Below are 13,922 nucleotides of genomic sequence, written 5' to 3'. Positions count from 1 at the left end.
CCCAGGGCCTCATGCATGTCAAGCAAGCACTTTGTCACTGAGCCACACTCCTTCACTCATGAACTTTTGGGGGACACATCATATCTAAACCATAACAGGATATGTTTAAAAATGCCAGTGCCTAGGTGCCATTTCAGACTAAATTGAATCAGAATATATGCAGGTGGGGTCTGGACTGTGTTCATTTTAAATGTCCCTCAGCTGATTCTAATCTATAGCCTGATTGGGCTACAGATCTTAGAGCAGAAGCTCTGAAACCTAAGTGAACATCAGAATCATCTGCAAGTCTTGCCACAGTGTGATTGACTGAGTCTAGATTCTGAGAATTTATATTTTTTACAAGTCTGCAGCTGATGTTGCTGCTGCTGGTCCAGGACCCAGACTTTGAGAACCCTGTGTATTTAGTGTGCCTCTTGTTACTTTTAAGCCTTAAACACTCATTTGTCTAAGTAGGTGCTCTGGTTTGTCTAGTAATTTTTATTAATATGACTAATTTAACTGAGGCCAAAAGAACCTTGTTGATGGTGTGTGTTACTGTATTTAGTGGCCATTAGACTTGAGACATGTTGTTTTAACTTCTGTACACCTCAGGTTTCCTCGTTTGTATAAAATGGAACAGTGATGCCAGTTTCATAATGCCTTTTTAAAAATTTGTTGTTGAACACAATACTTTTATTTTATTTATTTTTATGTGGTGCTGAGGATCCAGCAGAGTGCTCTTACGTGCTAGGTGAGCTCTCTACTGCTGAGTCACAACCCCAGCCCTTCATAATGTGTTTTAAGGAGTATTAGAACATCACTTTGGGGGAGAGAACTGACATGTAATTATTTAGTTAACTAGGAGGGACTTGTTAATGATACTATTACCAAGTCTATAATAGTTACCAAGAAAGGCAAGGGGGAAAGAGGATAGAAAAAAATTAGGAACATGAAATTTCTGCAAAATGATATTTTATTATTGTATCTTGAAAGTGGGTAACTTCAAAAAACAGGACAACTTTCCTTAAACTCTTAATTGGATTACAAGAACACAATTCTGGAGTTAGGTAGTCTCAATTTGAATCATATTTGATAGATATGAGAGGCTTTGTATCTTAATAACTTAGTGATCTTAGGCAAGTGACTCAACCTGTCCAGTCCCATTTCTTCTTTTGCAAAAAGTATGTTGTCTGCTTCAGCAAGGTTTTTGGACCACTCAGAAGTAGTCTTGGAAAAATGCAGAGTTGAGCCTGGCACTTGGTAGGTGTTCAGTACATGGTCCCTGGTATTTTTGCTACATTTGACTTTTTTCTTTTTAAAGGATTTTTTTTTTTTTTTCCTGATAATAGAAAGAAGGTAGAGAGACTTCTGTTGGTTCTCATAGGAAAAATAGGGCAAGTGCATTAATAATTCAGAAAGAAACAAGATGGCCTTCAGGTAGCCTGTGGCAGCCTACCTGTGCTTAAAATTGCCTCAATTTGCCAAGTCTGGAATGAGAATCTTGCAGCTTTTGTGGATTACATGGGGGCAAGGGCCAGACTGCCTGTATCCTGAGGCCATCTCTGTGGTAGCCCGATAGACTAATTCACCAGTAGGAGAGGAGTACTGAACCCATGTGCAGTAGAGTTCTAGAAGCAAAGAATATTGGGTTTATAATCCTGTGAATATTAAGCATCTAATACATACCTTGTGTTGTTTGTGCATTGTGTGCTCACTATGGGCTAGGCATTGGGATTTGCAGAGATGAATAAAACATGAAATTTTCCTCAGGAAGTTGCTGACTGTGTTTCTTAGCATATCTGTTAGAAATGAGATGGGAAAATAAACAGACCTTTTGCACAATCACTGACAGGATCATGTGACACATGCACTTTGCTCTCCTGGAACGTTGCTTGGAGAGCTTTGATTTAATAGCTCTTTTTTGGCCACTGTCTGCACATATGTGTTGTCTCTGGTATGTGCTGCAGACACCAGGATGAGGAAAGGCAGAGGCTGAGTTGGCCCCGTGTCTTGTGTGTGTGGAGGTGTAGGGTGTTTATCAGAGGACTTTAGGTGGGAGTGGAAGGTCAGCATTTAAGCCCAAAATACTTTCTGGACATTTTTTTTCTGATTGAATTTTAGTTTTTTTTTTTTTTTTTTTAAGTAAATGTGCTTGCTTCTTTTCTTTTTATTATTTGAGGGTGTTTCTTCTCTAGATTTGATTCTGTTGCAGGCTTAAAAGCAGTAATTATGAGGCTAGCATTATAGCTTATCTGTAACAGTCCAAATTATCTAGTGATGATCACAGTCAGATGTGATTATAGTAACTCAGAAAGTAGCATTCTAGAGCCACCACCTGTGATACCACCTGCCCCATCTGCTGAGGCCACTTCTTCAAGGTTATTCCTTAGGACCCTGGGCCCCTTGTAGATGTGTTCCTCTCCTCTAGCCTAATGAGATCTGATCCCTGCCTGGATTGCTCACCATGAGGCTTTTATTTTGTGTGACATCCCATGTACAAAGTTTTGTATCAAAAAATTGTGTTTGTTTTTCTCAGTGAGATTATAAATTCTCAGTAAGAGAGCACAGCTCCCATTGTCTTTTTGTGTTTCCATTCCCTTCAGCTTTGGCACTATCTTGTGTCAGATATACTCAAATCTTCTTCCATCTCCTTGAAGACCTGAGAAAGCCTGAGTGGTGTCTTTTGGAATTGGAGTGAGAGCAAGTAGATCGGTACTTGGTGGCTAGCAATCAGGAATCCTGTTTGACCAAGAATGACCTAGAGGAGAGGTCAAGAGGAATAAAGTGAAAATCACTTGTGTCATTCCAGAGGTGCGGTTAGAGGAGCCAAGACAAAACAAAAAGACTCCAAGGCAGCAGCACCTCTGCTTGCCCATGCCTTGCGGATGATGTACCTGGATCAGTGACCATCACTCCTGCCTGTCAGCTGTGGCTGCTGATGGCCACCCATCTTAAAGCAATTCAATTTCCTTACCAGCTCCAACCAGAATTTGGGATTGATTTCTTAGTTTCTGTGTTAGAGTTCCCCACTAATCTCCAGCCCCACCAAGTTTCGGTGACTCACTAGAAGGGCTCACAGGGCTCAGCAAATAGTCTTACTCATGATGATAATTTACTCCTTCTGCTAAAGGATAACAAAAAACACAGACAGCCAGAGAGAAAAGTGAATTGGGTAAAGTCCAGGGGAGACTTCCAAGGGCCTTTTCCCAGTGTAGTCACACAGGACATGCTCATTTGCCCCAGCAACAAGTTATAACAGCACTTATGAAACACTCATCAGTAGAGCTAACTAGAGACTCAAGTGTCCAAGATTTTTGTTGGGTGTGTCAGGTAGACACCCTCTGCTTTGCACATTCCAAAATTTCACATTCAGGTGGAACACAGGCATTCAGCATAAGCAACATCATTTTCACAAACAGTTTAGGCACAGGGGTACACTTGTCAGAGAATGGTAGGGAGCCTCACAAAATCCAAGTTTTGGATGCCAGCCAAGGGTCACCTTGCAGGCAGACTTCCTAAGGGTAGGTGTCTTAGGTGTGCTGTCTTAAGTCATTTCTGCATAGCCTCTAATTTGCTCTGGCCTTTCTACTTAGCATTTATTGATTTGGAAGTGCAGATTCCTATCAGATAATTTGAGTTGTTGTCTTGTTGGGCTTTGGTCTGTTGCCACTTAGGGAGAAACTTTAATTGGTCTTCTGCTTTGGGGACATTGTTCTACTTTAGGCTACCTGCCTGCAGCATGTGAAGTGCTTCTGCTGACAGTGGACTTGCCGCTTGCTTTGTCCTTTTATCATAATGACTCATCCCTTTGCCCCATTGCCCTGCTCTAGTTGTCAGACTTCTGTCCTGGCAGCTTTTTTCCTCTGTGGTTCCCAGGCAGGCTGTCAGGCCTTGGGGTGCTGATGCCACCCTCTGGCCCCACAGGCTCAGACACATACCTGCCCCATGTTTGAAGCTGTAGATATGATTGAAATTGACTTTCATTTAAACCTGTCTTACCATTTTGAAACTGTTCCTGGGAGTCTTGCTTTGGGTTTTGAACCTCTTTGCCTTTAGGTTTTGCCTTTTTGTTTCTGTTTCTTTTCTTCTTTAGCTTTCTACTTTTAGTTACCTGGCCTCAAAAATTTCACATGATGACAATGGTTTGGGACTAATTTTTAAAACTTTCATCTCCTTGTTCTTCTCTGGGCAGATCCACTACAGCTAACCTGCTCCTCTGTACATGCTGTTGGTGCCCAGAGGTTCCAAAGCAGTGCTTCCCAGGGGTTTTCCAGATCCTCAGGGCCATCTCATTCGTTCTGGCCTCTTAAATCATGTTTGTTATAGGTCATATGTGTCCTCTTGCTTCTGTCTTAAGCTGATTCATTTACACTTGTCTGTAAGGTGACCTGATGGCCTATTTTGAACTATAGCTCCTATTCCATGGTCCTAGCTGAAGCTATTGGCAAACTGATGAAATACGGGTTGACTTTGTCACTGATTATGGCTAAACCAAGCTGGTTGTTTGTCAACTTGGCAGTTTCACTAAGTATACCTATTCTTTAGGATCCTCCCCCAACCAAGGTGATGTGGTAAAAGCAGGAACTCACCTGTCTTAAACTGGTCGATTACCAAAGACTTCAATTTCGTGTATATCTTATTGCTGAATAGCACAGAGCCTTTTTGTTGCAATGATTCTCTAAAGGTTGTTTTTGTTTGTTTGTGTGTGTGTGTGTGTGTGTATTTTAGTACTGGGAATTTAACCCAGGGACACTCTGTCACTGAGCTACAACCCCAGCCCTTTTTACGTTTTTAAGACAGGGTCTCCACTAAGTTGCTGAGACTGGCCTCAAACTTTTGATCCTCCTGTTTCAGCCTCCCAAGTTGCTGGGTTTACAAGTGTATGCAATTAAGCCCAGCTTAAAGTTTAAAGTCTTATACTTGTTTCTGATTTAAGGACTGCAGAAAGATGAATCCAGGGGTTGAGCTCCCCAAGTCCTGCAGCTCAGAAGAAAAGGGCTGGTGTGATTGAGGAACTGAGTTTGAAGTTTCATTAATTTCACTTCACTTAAATGGTCACATGTGGTAGTGGCTTCTGTATCGGACAGCATAGTGCTGGAGTCGTACAGGGAAAGGGTTCCAACGTGGTCTCCAAAACCTTGTTCAGATCCTTGCTCTGCTGTCTGCCTGTTGTGCCACCCTGGGGGTGCTCCTTAACTTCACAAGGTTGTTTTGAGAATTTGCTATATTCCTCATAAAGGTTTTAGAGGGGTGCTTGGCAGGAAGTATGAGTTTAGTTAATGTTGGCTTATTATGTTTATTCACTATTTTGGAGTGAAATGGTGGTAGAATTCATATGGCATATGGAACTGTTTTCTTCTTTCTTAAACTTTTATGTTTTCTTTCTTTTAACAAGAGATTCCTTGTTTTGTTTTTTTTTTTTGTTTGTTTGTTTGTTTATTTGTTTTTGCTTTAGGTTGCTGCAGCAAGTGGCCACACAGTAGTGTTGGTGGACCAAACAGAGGACATCCTGGCAAAATCCAAAAAAAGTATTGAGGAAAACCTTAGGAAAATGTCAAAGAAGAAGTTTGCAGAAAATCCTAAGGTAATTTCTTGTTATCTTTGTCCTTAAGACTAGTCTTCTCTTCTCACTCATCACATTTGTGAGGGGTTTCTGCTCATAGTTTACTGTGGGTTTGTTGTTTTGTTTTAAGTTTGTTTTTGGAAAACTCATTTCTTCACAATTTTAGACCAGTATAATGACATCATCAGTAAGCATTCAGGATGTGCTGATTAGAAAACAGGAGAAGTAAGTAACTATATTGTTGTTGGGTAGGATTTGAGGTTGAGGAAAATATTTCTGAGGTGGTAAACTTATTCTAAGGAAGATCGAGAATTTGGGACTGAGGAACAGCCATTTTTTCAAAAGAATAGAAGAGGGAGAAATAGTAATATTTTCTGTACTTGAAAGGTAAAACAGAATGATCAAATAAACATTATGTTTAGACGGAAACTTTTGATATCTTATATGCCTTCTTATGATAAACTAGAGAGGGCAAATCTAGGATGAGTCATTCTCACAGAACCAGGAGGAACTGTTAGGAGGCTGGGAACTCTAGCTTATTGACTTGTTCTTATTGGACCTTGTTGCTTTTCCAGCACATTTTGACTTGGGAGTTCACATTTAATTAGAAATATTGCACAAGTCACCCATATGAATGTGTATTTCCTTTGTCACTTTGTTAAAGTTACTTAGATTGATTACCTGGAGGCTTGGTTGGATTTTTTTCTCCATATGCCCGTAGAGAAGATTATAAATAGGGAATTTGTTATTTGTTGCTTGTTGCCTTTTTAAATTTCATTATTCTTGTAAAATACATATGACATGAAACTTGTCATTTTAATCAATTTCAAGTACACAGCTCAATGTCATTAATTACATTCACATTATTATACACTCATCACCTCCATCTGTTTTGAAAACTGTCTTTTGTTTTTAACCAGAAACTCTGTCCATGAAGCAGTAACTTACCATTCCCTCTGTCCCCCAGCACTGGTAACTTCTTATCTACTTTCTGCCTATAAATTTGCTTCTTGCTTGTTCCAGATGCTTCATATAAGTGGAACCATTTAATATTTATCTTTTGAGTCTAGTTTATTTCACCTAAAGTAAAGTTTTCGTGATGCATCCGTGTTATAGCAAGTGTCACAATTTCATCCCTTTTATGGCTAAATAATATTCCATTGTGTGTATATACCAGAGTTTGCTCATCCCTTTATTTATTGATGAGATTAAGAGGCTTTCATTTTTTGGCTATTGTGAATAATGCTATAATGAACATTGTTGTTTTCATTTCTTTTGGATATATAGTTAATTTCTATATCTATGGGTCCCACATCTTTGGATTTAGCCAATTACAGATAAAAAAAAAAAAACTCAAAAAATGAGTTTTTACTGAGAGTTATTCTCTGAACAATTCAGTATAAAATAATCTAGAAATGATATACAGTATATGGAAATAGGTATGTAGGTTATATGAAAATACTGTGTCATTCTATGTAAGGATTGCAGTCTCCTCAGGGGTCCTGGCACTGACTCTCCTCCAGCCCTTGTCACCAGTATTGGGATGAATGTGTATGTATAATTGGAATTGTTGGGTTATATGATGGTACCATATTTAGCTTTGTGAGAAACTACCAAACTGTGATCCATAGTGACTGCCTTGGTTTATATCCCCACCAGCAATGTGTGAAGGTTCCATTTTCTCTCTATCCCAGGCAGCTCTTGTTTTTTCCTCCTTTTTTTTTTTTACCATCATAGATATCTAAGGTGTGCAGTAGTATCTCATTGTGGTATGATTTGCATTTTTCCTAATGTCTAATCATCTTTTAAAAACCGGAATTGTAGGCATGGAGATAATTTTATTCTCTTCTTGATGAAATCCAAAGACTAAATATCATAAGCAAGTTAAGATCTCCTTTACTTGTCCTTCATGTTCTCAAACATAGTGGGTGTTATGTTGAGGGTTCAAGCAGACAGTTTATGAGAATCCTGCTTGGGTTAAGAGTTAGCAAGGACAGAGTATGTCTGAACCCAGACAGGCTACATTTGCCCTTTTTCTTTCACTCTGCAGAGGTCAGCCTTGGGCTGAGGCTGTGGCCATGCCATAGGGGTAAAAAGATGTCCCGTATGCTCAATTTGCTCAGCTCCTGATTGTTAACTCTTCAGAAGTCTAGTCTGATGTTTTCTCTCCTCTGCTGGGGTCACCATCAGGTGAAAGAGATGTCAGTTTAACTTGTCTGGTTGACATACTTTTTAACCAGTGCTGACCAGTATAATAACTACTAGTTATGGGTGACCATTGAGCACTTGAAATGTAGCTAATCCAAATATAGTCATGCTCTAAGTGTAAACTAGACACATATTTTAAAGACTCAATAGAAAAAAAATGTAAAGAGTTGATTACATGTTGAAGTGATAGTATCTTAAACTTAAATAAAGTTGATTTCATCCCTTAATTTCTTTTCATTTTAATCTGGCTAATAGAAAATTTAGAATTATCTCTTATCTCACAATTGTGTTTCTGTTGAACAACTGATCTGGCTGTTTATTCCATGATGACTTTGGATGATTTTCTCATTACAACCGTTACAATGCCCTATGGACAAATTACATCTTGAAATAAAATGGCTGCTTATAGAGGCATTGCTTCTGTTTCTGCCCCAACTGAGGTCTGTTTGTGGAACCTGAAGTCACAGGATAAAATGAGACTACAAGATCTTTGAGAGCAGAGATGGTTTCTAGCTTGTTTTTGACGCATCAGTTGCTGGCACATGATGAGTGATTATTTTTTTAATATGTTTATTTATTTTTATGAGGTGCTAAGGATCAAACTCAGTGCTCACACGTGTGAGGCAAGCATTCTCCCTCTGAGCTATAACCTCAGCCCCATAATGAGTGATTATTATTTGACTGCTTAGTTTGGCTTTCCTCTACCTTCTATTAGAGGGGAGTAGTCTGCACCACTTCGAGATGGATGAGTAGTGCTGAGGTAAGTTTTTGTCCTTTTCTGGAAAGACAAATAGCAAGTTTCATAAGTATTCTGAGAACAAATAGTACAGTAGCTGTGAATAGCACTCCGTTTAGTAACTGGAGCAAAACTAAGAACTGGATAGATCATTACCAACAGAGGACAGTGATAGTTGTGCCAGGCATATGGCAAATGCAAAGAGTCTGGGTTTAGTACCTCTCTGTCCTGCACACCAATACTCAGCCCAGGCCTTTTATAACTCTATCTGCCTGGGACCTCATAGCTGTGCCCAACTGTTCACAGGCAGACTGTGACCTGTCTAGAATTGCATCGAGATGCCATTGTCTCTAGGCAGAAACACAGTTTGATTTCTCAGGGTGTGTTCAAGTTGTGTCTGAGCATGTTGGTTTCTCCAGCCCTCCTTCCTTCTGTTTTAGGAGCAAGTCCCACCATTTTCCTGTGAACCCCGTGATTTTCAGCTCTCTTCTGTTTCCTCCCACTGCATTAGGCTGGTGATGAGTTTGTGGAGAAGACCCTGAGCAGCATATCAACCTGCACAGATGCAGCATCTGTCGTCCACAGCACAGACCTGGTGGTGGAGGCCATCGTGGAGAACCTGAAGGTGAAGAACGAGCTCTTCCAAAGGCTGGACAAGTTTGCTGCTGAGTATGTGATCCTTGAATGTTCTTGTCAGGTTCTGAGGGCTCCTTCCCTGGCCTTGAGCATTCCTCCTTGTTTGTTGTTCTGATACCAGGACCACTTCTTTACTACCTTGCAGCTGTTCCAGAAGAGCCAATACCGTTTCCTTTGTCTTCCATTCACCCACTCCCAATTTGCTTCCTGAGGCTTGGGCTACCCTGACCTGATGCTTGTTTACAAATGAGGGTGAAATTGCCTGTTGTTAAGTGGACAGGTCCATTTAGGGACAGGCCTGTATGTTCTTTGCAGCATCCAGATCATGGCCCCTCCGTAGTGAGAATGGAGGAGGCTTCAGCACGTCCTTAAGAGTCTATCAGTTTCGTGTTTCTCTGTATTTGGGGTGAGCAGACAGAATGTTGTCATTAAAGGGAATGTCCTTCTGTCTGTATAGTTCCTCAAGACTCCTCTATTTTGAGTTTTTTCTGGGCTCAGTGAAAACACTCTTGGGAACATTTAAAGGAACACTGACTCCTTATCGGCTTTCACGGCAAAAAAGAGCCACCTGAGTTAGGTGTAGGCTTGCACAGGACCCGGGACTGTTCAGGCAGTGGCATCTCTGGATTTCCCTGAGAATCCAGAGCTTTTTATTACGTTCAACCTTTGGCATTTGGTGATTGTGATCCCGAATGATTGATTTGACATACTAATTGCCTTTATAGGTTAGACCTGAAAGGCAAAAATAATTCTCAGGGATCCACTAGTGAACAGTTGAGATATTCATATAATATCCTGCTAGAATGTCAACTCTCAGAGCTGTGGCACCTGACAGAAAAAAGCCTGTCTTCCTGTCATCTGTATATCACTCTGCTATCTGTGCCTTCAGGCTACAGAAATACCTGACAGAAGACACTCTTGGTACTGGGGTTGACTCCCAAGTCAGCATGGAGCCCTCCTGGATATTAAAACACCTGCCCCAGATAGGCATTTTGTCAAAGAATTTGACCTTTTTCACAAGACTGATCATTCCTAGCAACAGCGGCAGGCGTGACTGCTCTGTGGCTGTCAGTGGTGGGTAACAAGTACATGAGAGGAAAGTCAGGAGGCTGGACTTGTGTCAGCACCAACCACTTTATTCTCTGACCTTGGAAGATCCTCGATTTTAGGTTTAGGGCAAATAATTTCCAAGACTCTCAGTTACAACTCTCTAAAAGTGTCACCCTATCTGATGATAGGAATAGTGGCATGTATTGCACAGTTGTTTCATTCTTGTTTCCTGAGTGCCTGCTGTGAGTCAGGCTCGGTCACTTGAGCTCATGTAAAGCGGATGTGACACATGAAAGTGTCATGAAAGTAAAGGGATAACTCGTAGTAGGCCTGCTGAAGATGTGACTCCTTTGCTGGCCTTCAGCCATCCTTTTCTGCACTCGTTTTCATTTTAGTTTACCACCACTGTTGAATGCTTCCTAAATTGTTTTCTTTCTTAAGCACATTTATTGAGAAATACTTTGTTGCTGAGTTTTTATAGTTAGATCTCTTAGTGGGAGAAGAAAATAGGTTCAAGTGATAAAGTTCCCAATGGAAGCCCTGATGAAACAGCTGCATCCGGAAAAGAACATGACTTCCCCAGCAGTAGAGGAAACTCTAAAGGAAAAGTCGGTGGCAACTACAGGCATCTGGAGCCATGTCCTGGCTCTCCCCATTCACAAAGCCTGGACTCCGATCTTCTGCAATCACCATCACCCTCTCTTGTCTTGACACAAAGACCTGAGTGTGATGTTAGTGATCATCATGCTTATGCTGTTATTTTCTTTTAGTGCTTTTAAAAGAAAAGTAGTTTGGGGTATCTGAGTATCAGAAAGAGAAAAACAAAATACGATATGAAAGAGTCATGTGTTTCCAGGAAAATATGAGTATTTTTTGTGGAACATAAGACAGACCTGTGCTTTAATATGTAAAAATCATTTAGTTTGTCCTGAAGAACAGCAGTGTGAGGCTGTTAGGAGCTGAGTCAGCCTGTGCTGATGGGGTAGGGACATAGGTCTGCTGGCAGGATGTCTGCCTCTTACTGGTAAAACATGCCCTGGACACACTGGGACCAAGCTCAGGGTCCCTTCATTATTTTACCAAGTTTGCCTGCATGCTGCCTTTTTGTAGAGGAGTGGCCCTTCAAATGTCCTAAAAATGTCTTGTAAATGTGGTACCTATCACATTATAAGTGTAACACTAGTCTTTGAAATAAACCTTTTTATTTCTTATTTTTGGTACTGTGGATTGGACCCAGGAATGCTTTGCCACTGAGGTATATCTCCATCCTCTTTTTTTTTTTGAGACAGGGTTTCACTAAGTTGCTTGGGGTCTTGTTAAGTTGCCCTGGCTGGCCTTAAACTTGTGATTCTCCTGCCTCAGGTTTCTGAGTCACTGAGATGATAGGCATGTGCCACTGAGCCTGGCTAAAGCTTTCTTTTCTTAAGGGATCCTGGGAGCCATTGCTCGCACAGCGCTGGGCACGTGCCCTCCCTGCCGACCTTGTGGTTCCAAGTGCCTGGCTGCCCTGAGTGCTGTGTCAGCCACACAGTGGATCTTCTTTCGTTACCTTCTCCAGTGGGGGATAGTTTACATTATTTTCCCCACTTATTAAAAAGCAAGAAACTTTGAGAACTAAAAATTTTTTTAATACTTATTTTTTAGTTGGGACACAACACCTTTATTTTGTTTGTCTGTGTGCTTATTTATTTATTTATTTGTTGTAACTAGACACAATATCTTTATTTTATTTATTTTTATGTGGTTCTGAGGATCGAACCCAGGGCCTCGCATGTGCTAGGTGAGAGCTCCACCACTGGGCCACGACTCCAGCCCAATAACTAAATTTTTAAAACCTTAGAAATGTCTTATTTATTTTAAAGAAAAGCCTCTCTGCCTGGCCTTTAAATTGCTTAACTTGAAAGTAGTTTGAGAAAAGTAGGTTTGCTTATGTCTTGAAAGGAAGAGCTGACCTGAGACAAGGATGCTGGAGCCTTATCTGTCAGCCACCTAACCCACATTGGCCTCTTCTTTCACCTCACTCTTCTCTCCAAATTATGGGTTTCTTCTTCCTTCCCCTTACCACCTCCCACCACTCTTGATTTCAAGCACATTGTAGTATTGTCTTGTAGGAAATCAGGAACCCTCAAGAATCTGGTTAGTAACAGAACCACTGCCCATCCTGTTCTGTGACCAGGCCTTTAGAGTGGTGGTGATTGACATTAGGCTGATTTATGTAGTATTATCCACAAGGTGGTGCTATAGGAAAACTGAGAAGTCCTGTCTCCAAGGATTTGCCTTTCCTGCTTTTGGAACCTCATTTGAAAATTAAATTTAGTTTAAGTCAGCATGGACTTTTGTAAAATTAACCAGTTGATTTATACACACAAAAGAAGATGGAACTTTTCAGGAGACATTACAACATATATCATGTATATTCATGTGTCCTCCCTTCCCCAAGAGTACCTGTGTAACTTTAATACTTCTTTAGACCATGTTTGTTTTCTTTTGTTTTCATTTTAAATTCTCATCTAATGTAAAGTAAGGATTTTTCACTTGAGAGGAAAGTTCTAAGCTTGTGTTTCCCATCAGATGTTTCTTGTTGGAGATTTGGGATATTTAGTTTTTTTGTTGTTGATTTTAGATATCCATCTTTCTTTTTTCATTAATTGGATCACTTTGAGTTTCATTTTGTGACTGAGGTTGGTTTTGTTGCTTGGTCAATTAGTTACCTTCTTTTTTTGTTCCTCATATAACATGAAAAGTAGCTAATACAAGTAGATTGGAGAAATTAAGTTCCTGGAAATTAAGGGAAGATTGGTAAAGATTACATGTGCCTTTAGAAAAGGTAACCTACTTAATTTAAAATTTTAAGATTTAAACAAAACTGAGGCTACTTAATTTCAGCCTCTTGTGTGAAGATGTGTCTTTTCCTTGATATCCTCGGCAGGTGGGGACAACAGATCTGGCAGTAAGCAGGTACCTTGGGCATGGCACCTGAGCATGTTGCTGCATGTCTCCAAAGTTGGGACTCATTCTGATTCACCATTTTTCTCTCCACAGACATACAATTTTTGCCAGCAACACTTCCTCTTTGCAGATCACAAGCATAGCCAATGCCACCACCAGACAAGACCGATTTGCCGGCCTTCATTTCTTCAACCCAGTACCCCTGATGAAACTCGTAGAGGTCAGTGGGTATCTGCTTGTGTCTTGCTCTCTACTACTTGGCTTCTGAGTCTCCTGGCCCTGCCACTGGGGATTATGTTGGATGGGTTTTAATGGGAGGGTGGAAGATTGTCCTGTGCTTGTGCTTCTCTTGTCCTTTTCAGGGCCAAAGGAAGAAAAAGCACCTAGAAAGGTGCCTGTAATTTGTGTCTTTACAATCCTGTGTTTGGAGGGCTATGGAATGCTATTGTTATGGTTGTGGCATTGCTGAGAAAGGTATCAATCAGTTTGGGAGGCAACACTAAAGACCACTGGCTTGATGAGACCGTGGAGGGGAGACCCACACACATTCATACTGTCTTGTTGAGGTCAGCTTGCTCTATGCTATAGATAGAATTTTTATTAAATCTCATGTACTACCTTGTCCACCATTCCTGGGGTGAATTCTGGCCCCATATGCCTTAAATTGTCCCCAGAGGAGGCATATCTCTATGTTGTGATCAGAACTGTTCAGAGCAGCTTCCGATAGCCTGGGAGCCTCCTGTCCACAATGTTGAGAGGTGGAAGTAAAGGCCAGGCAGGATTACCTATAGTGTTCCTCTT

At 40.8% G+C, this 13,922-nt stretch overlaps 2 protein-coding genes across 2 annotated transcripts in view; both read left to right on the top strand.

The window, feature by feature from the left end:
• Window positions 1-13,922, top strand: part of Hadh (hydroxyacyl-CoA dehydrogenase) — a 44,661-nt gene that overhangs the window by 16,494 nt on the left and 14,245 nt on the right. Inside the window, exons 2-4 of the mRNA XM_027935403.2 lie at window positions 5,435-5,563; window positions 8,998-9,155; window positions 13,215-13,341. Of these exons, the coding sequence (XP_027791204.2) occupies window positions 5,435-5,563; window positions 8,998-9,155; window positions 13,215-13,341 (414 nt within the window). The remainder of the gene's footprint in view (window positions 1-5,434; window positions 5,564-8,997; window positions 9,156-13,214; window positions 13,342-13,922) is intronic.
• Window positions 8,698-13,922, top strand: part of Rpl34 (ribosomal protein L34) — a 535,705-nt gene continuing 530,480 nt past the window's right edge. The window contains exon 1 of the mRNA XM_071614480.1: window positions 8,698-8,702. The gene's annotated coding sequence lies outside the window, so the exon portion shown is untranslated. The remainder of the gene's footprint in view (window positions 8,703-13,922) is intronic.

This window comes from Marmota flaviventris, chromosome 7, assembly GCF_047511675.1.
Source record: "Marmota flaviventris isolate mMarFla1 chromosome 7, mMarFla1.hap1, whole genome shotgun sequence".
NCBI lineage: Eukaryota > Metazoa > Chordata > Mammalia > Rodentia > Sciuridae > Marmota > Marmota flaviventris.
This window is presented reverse-complemented; position numbering and strand designations above follow the sequence as displayed.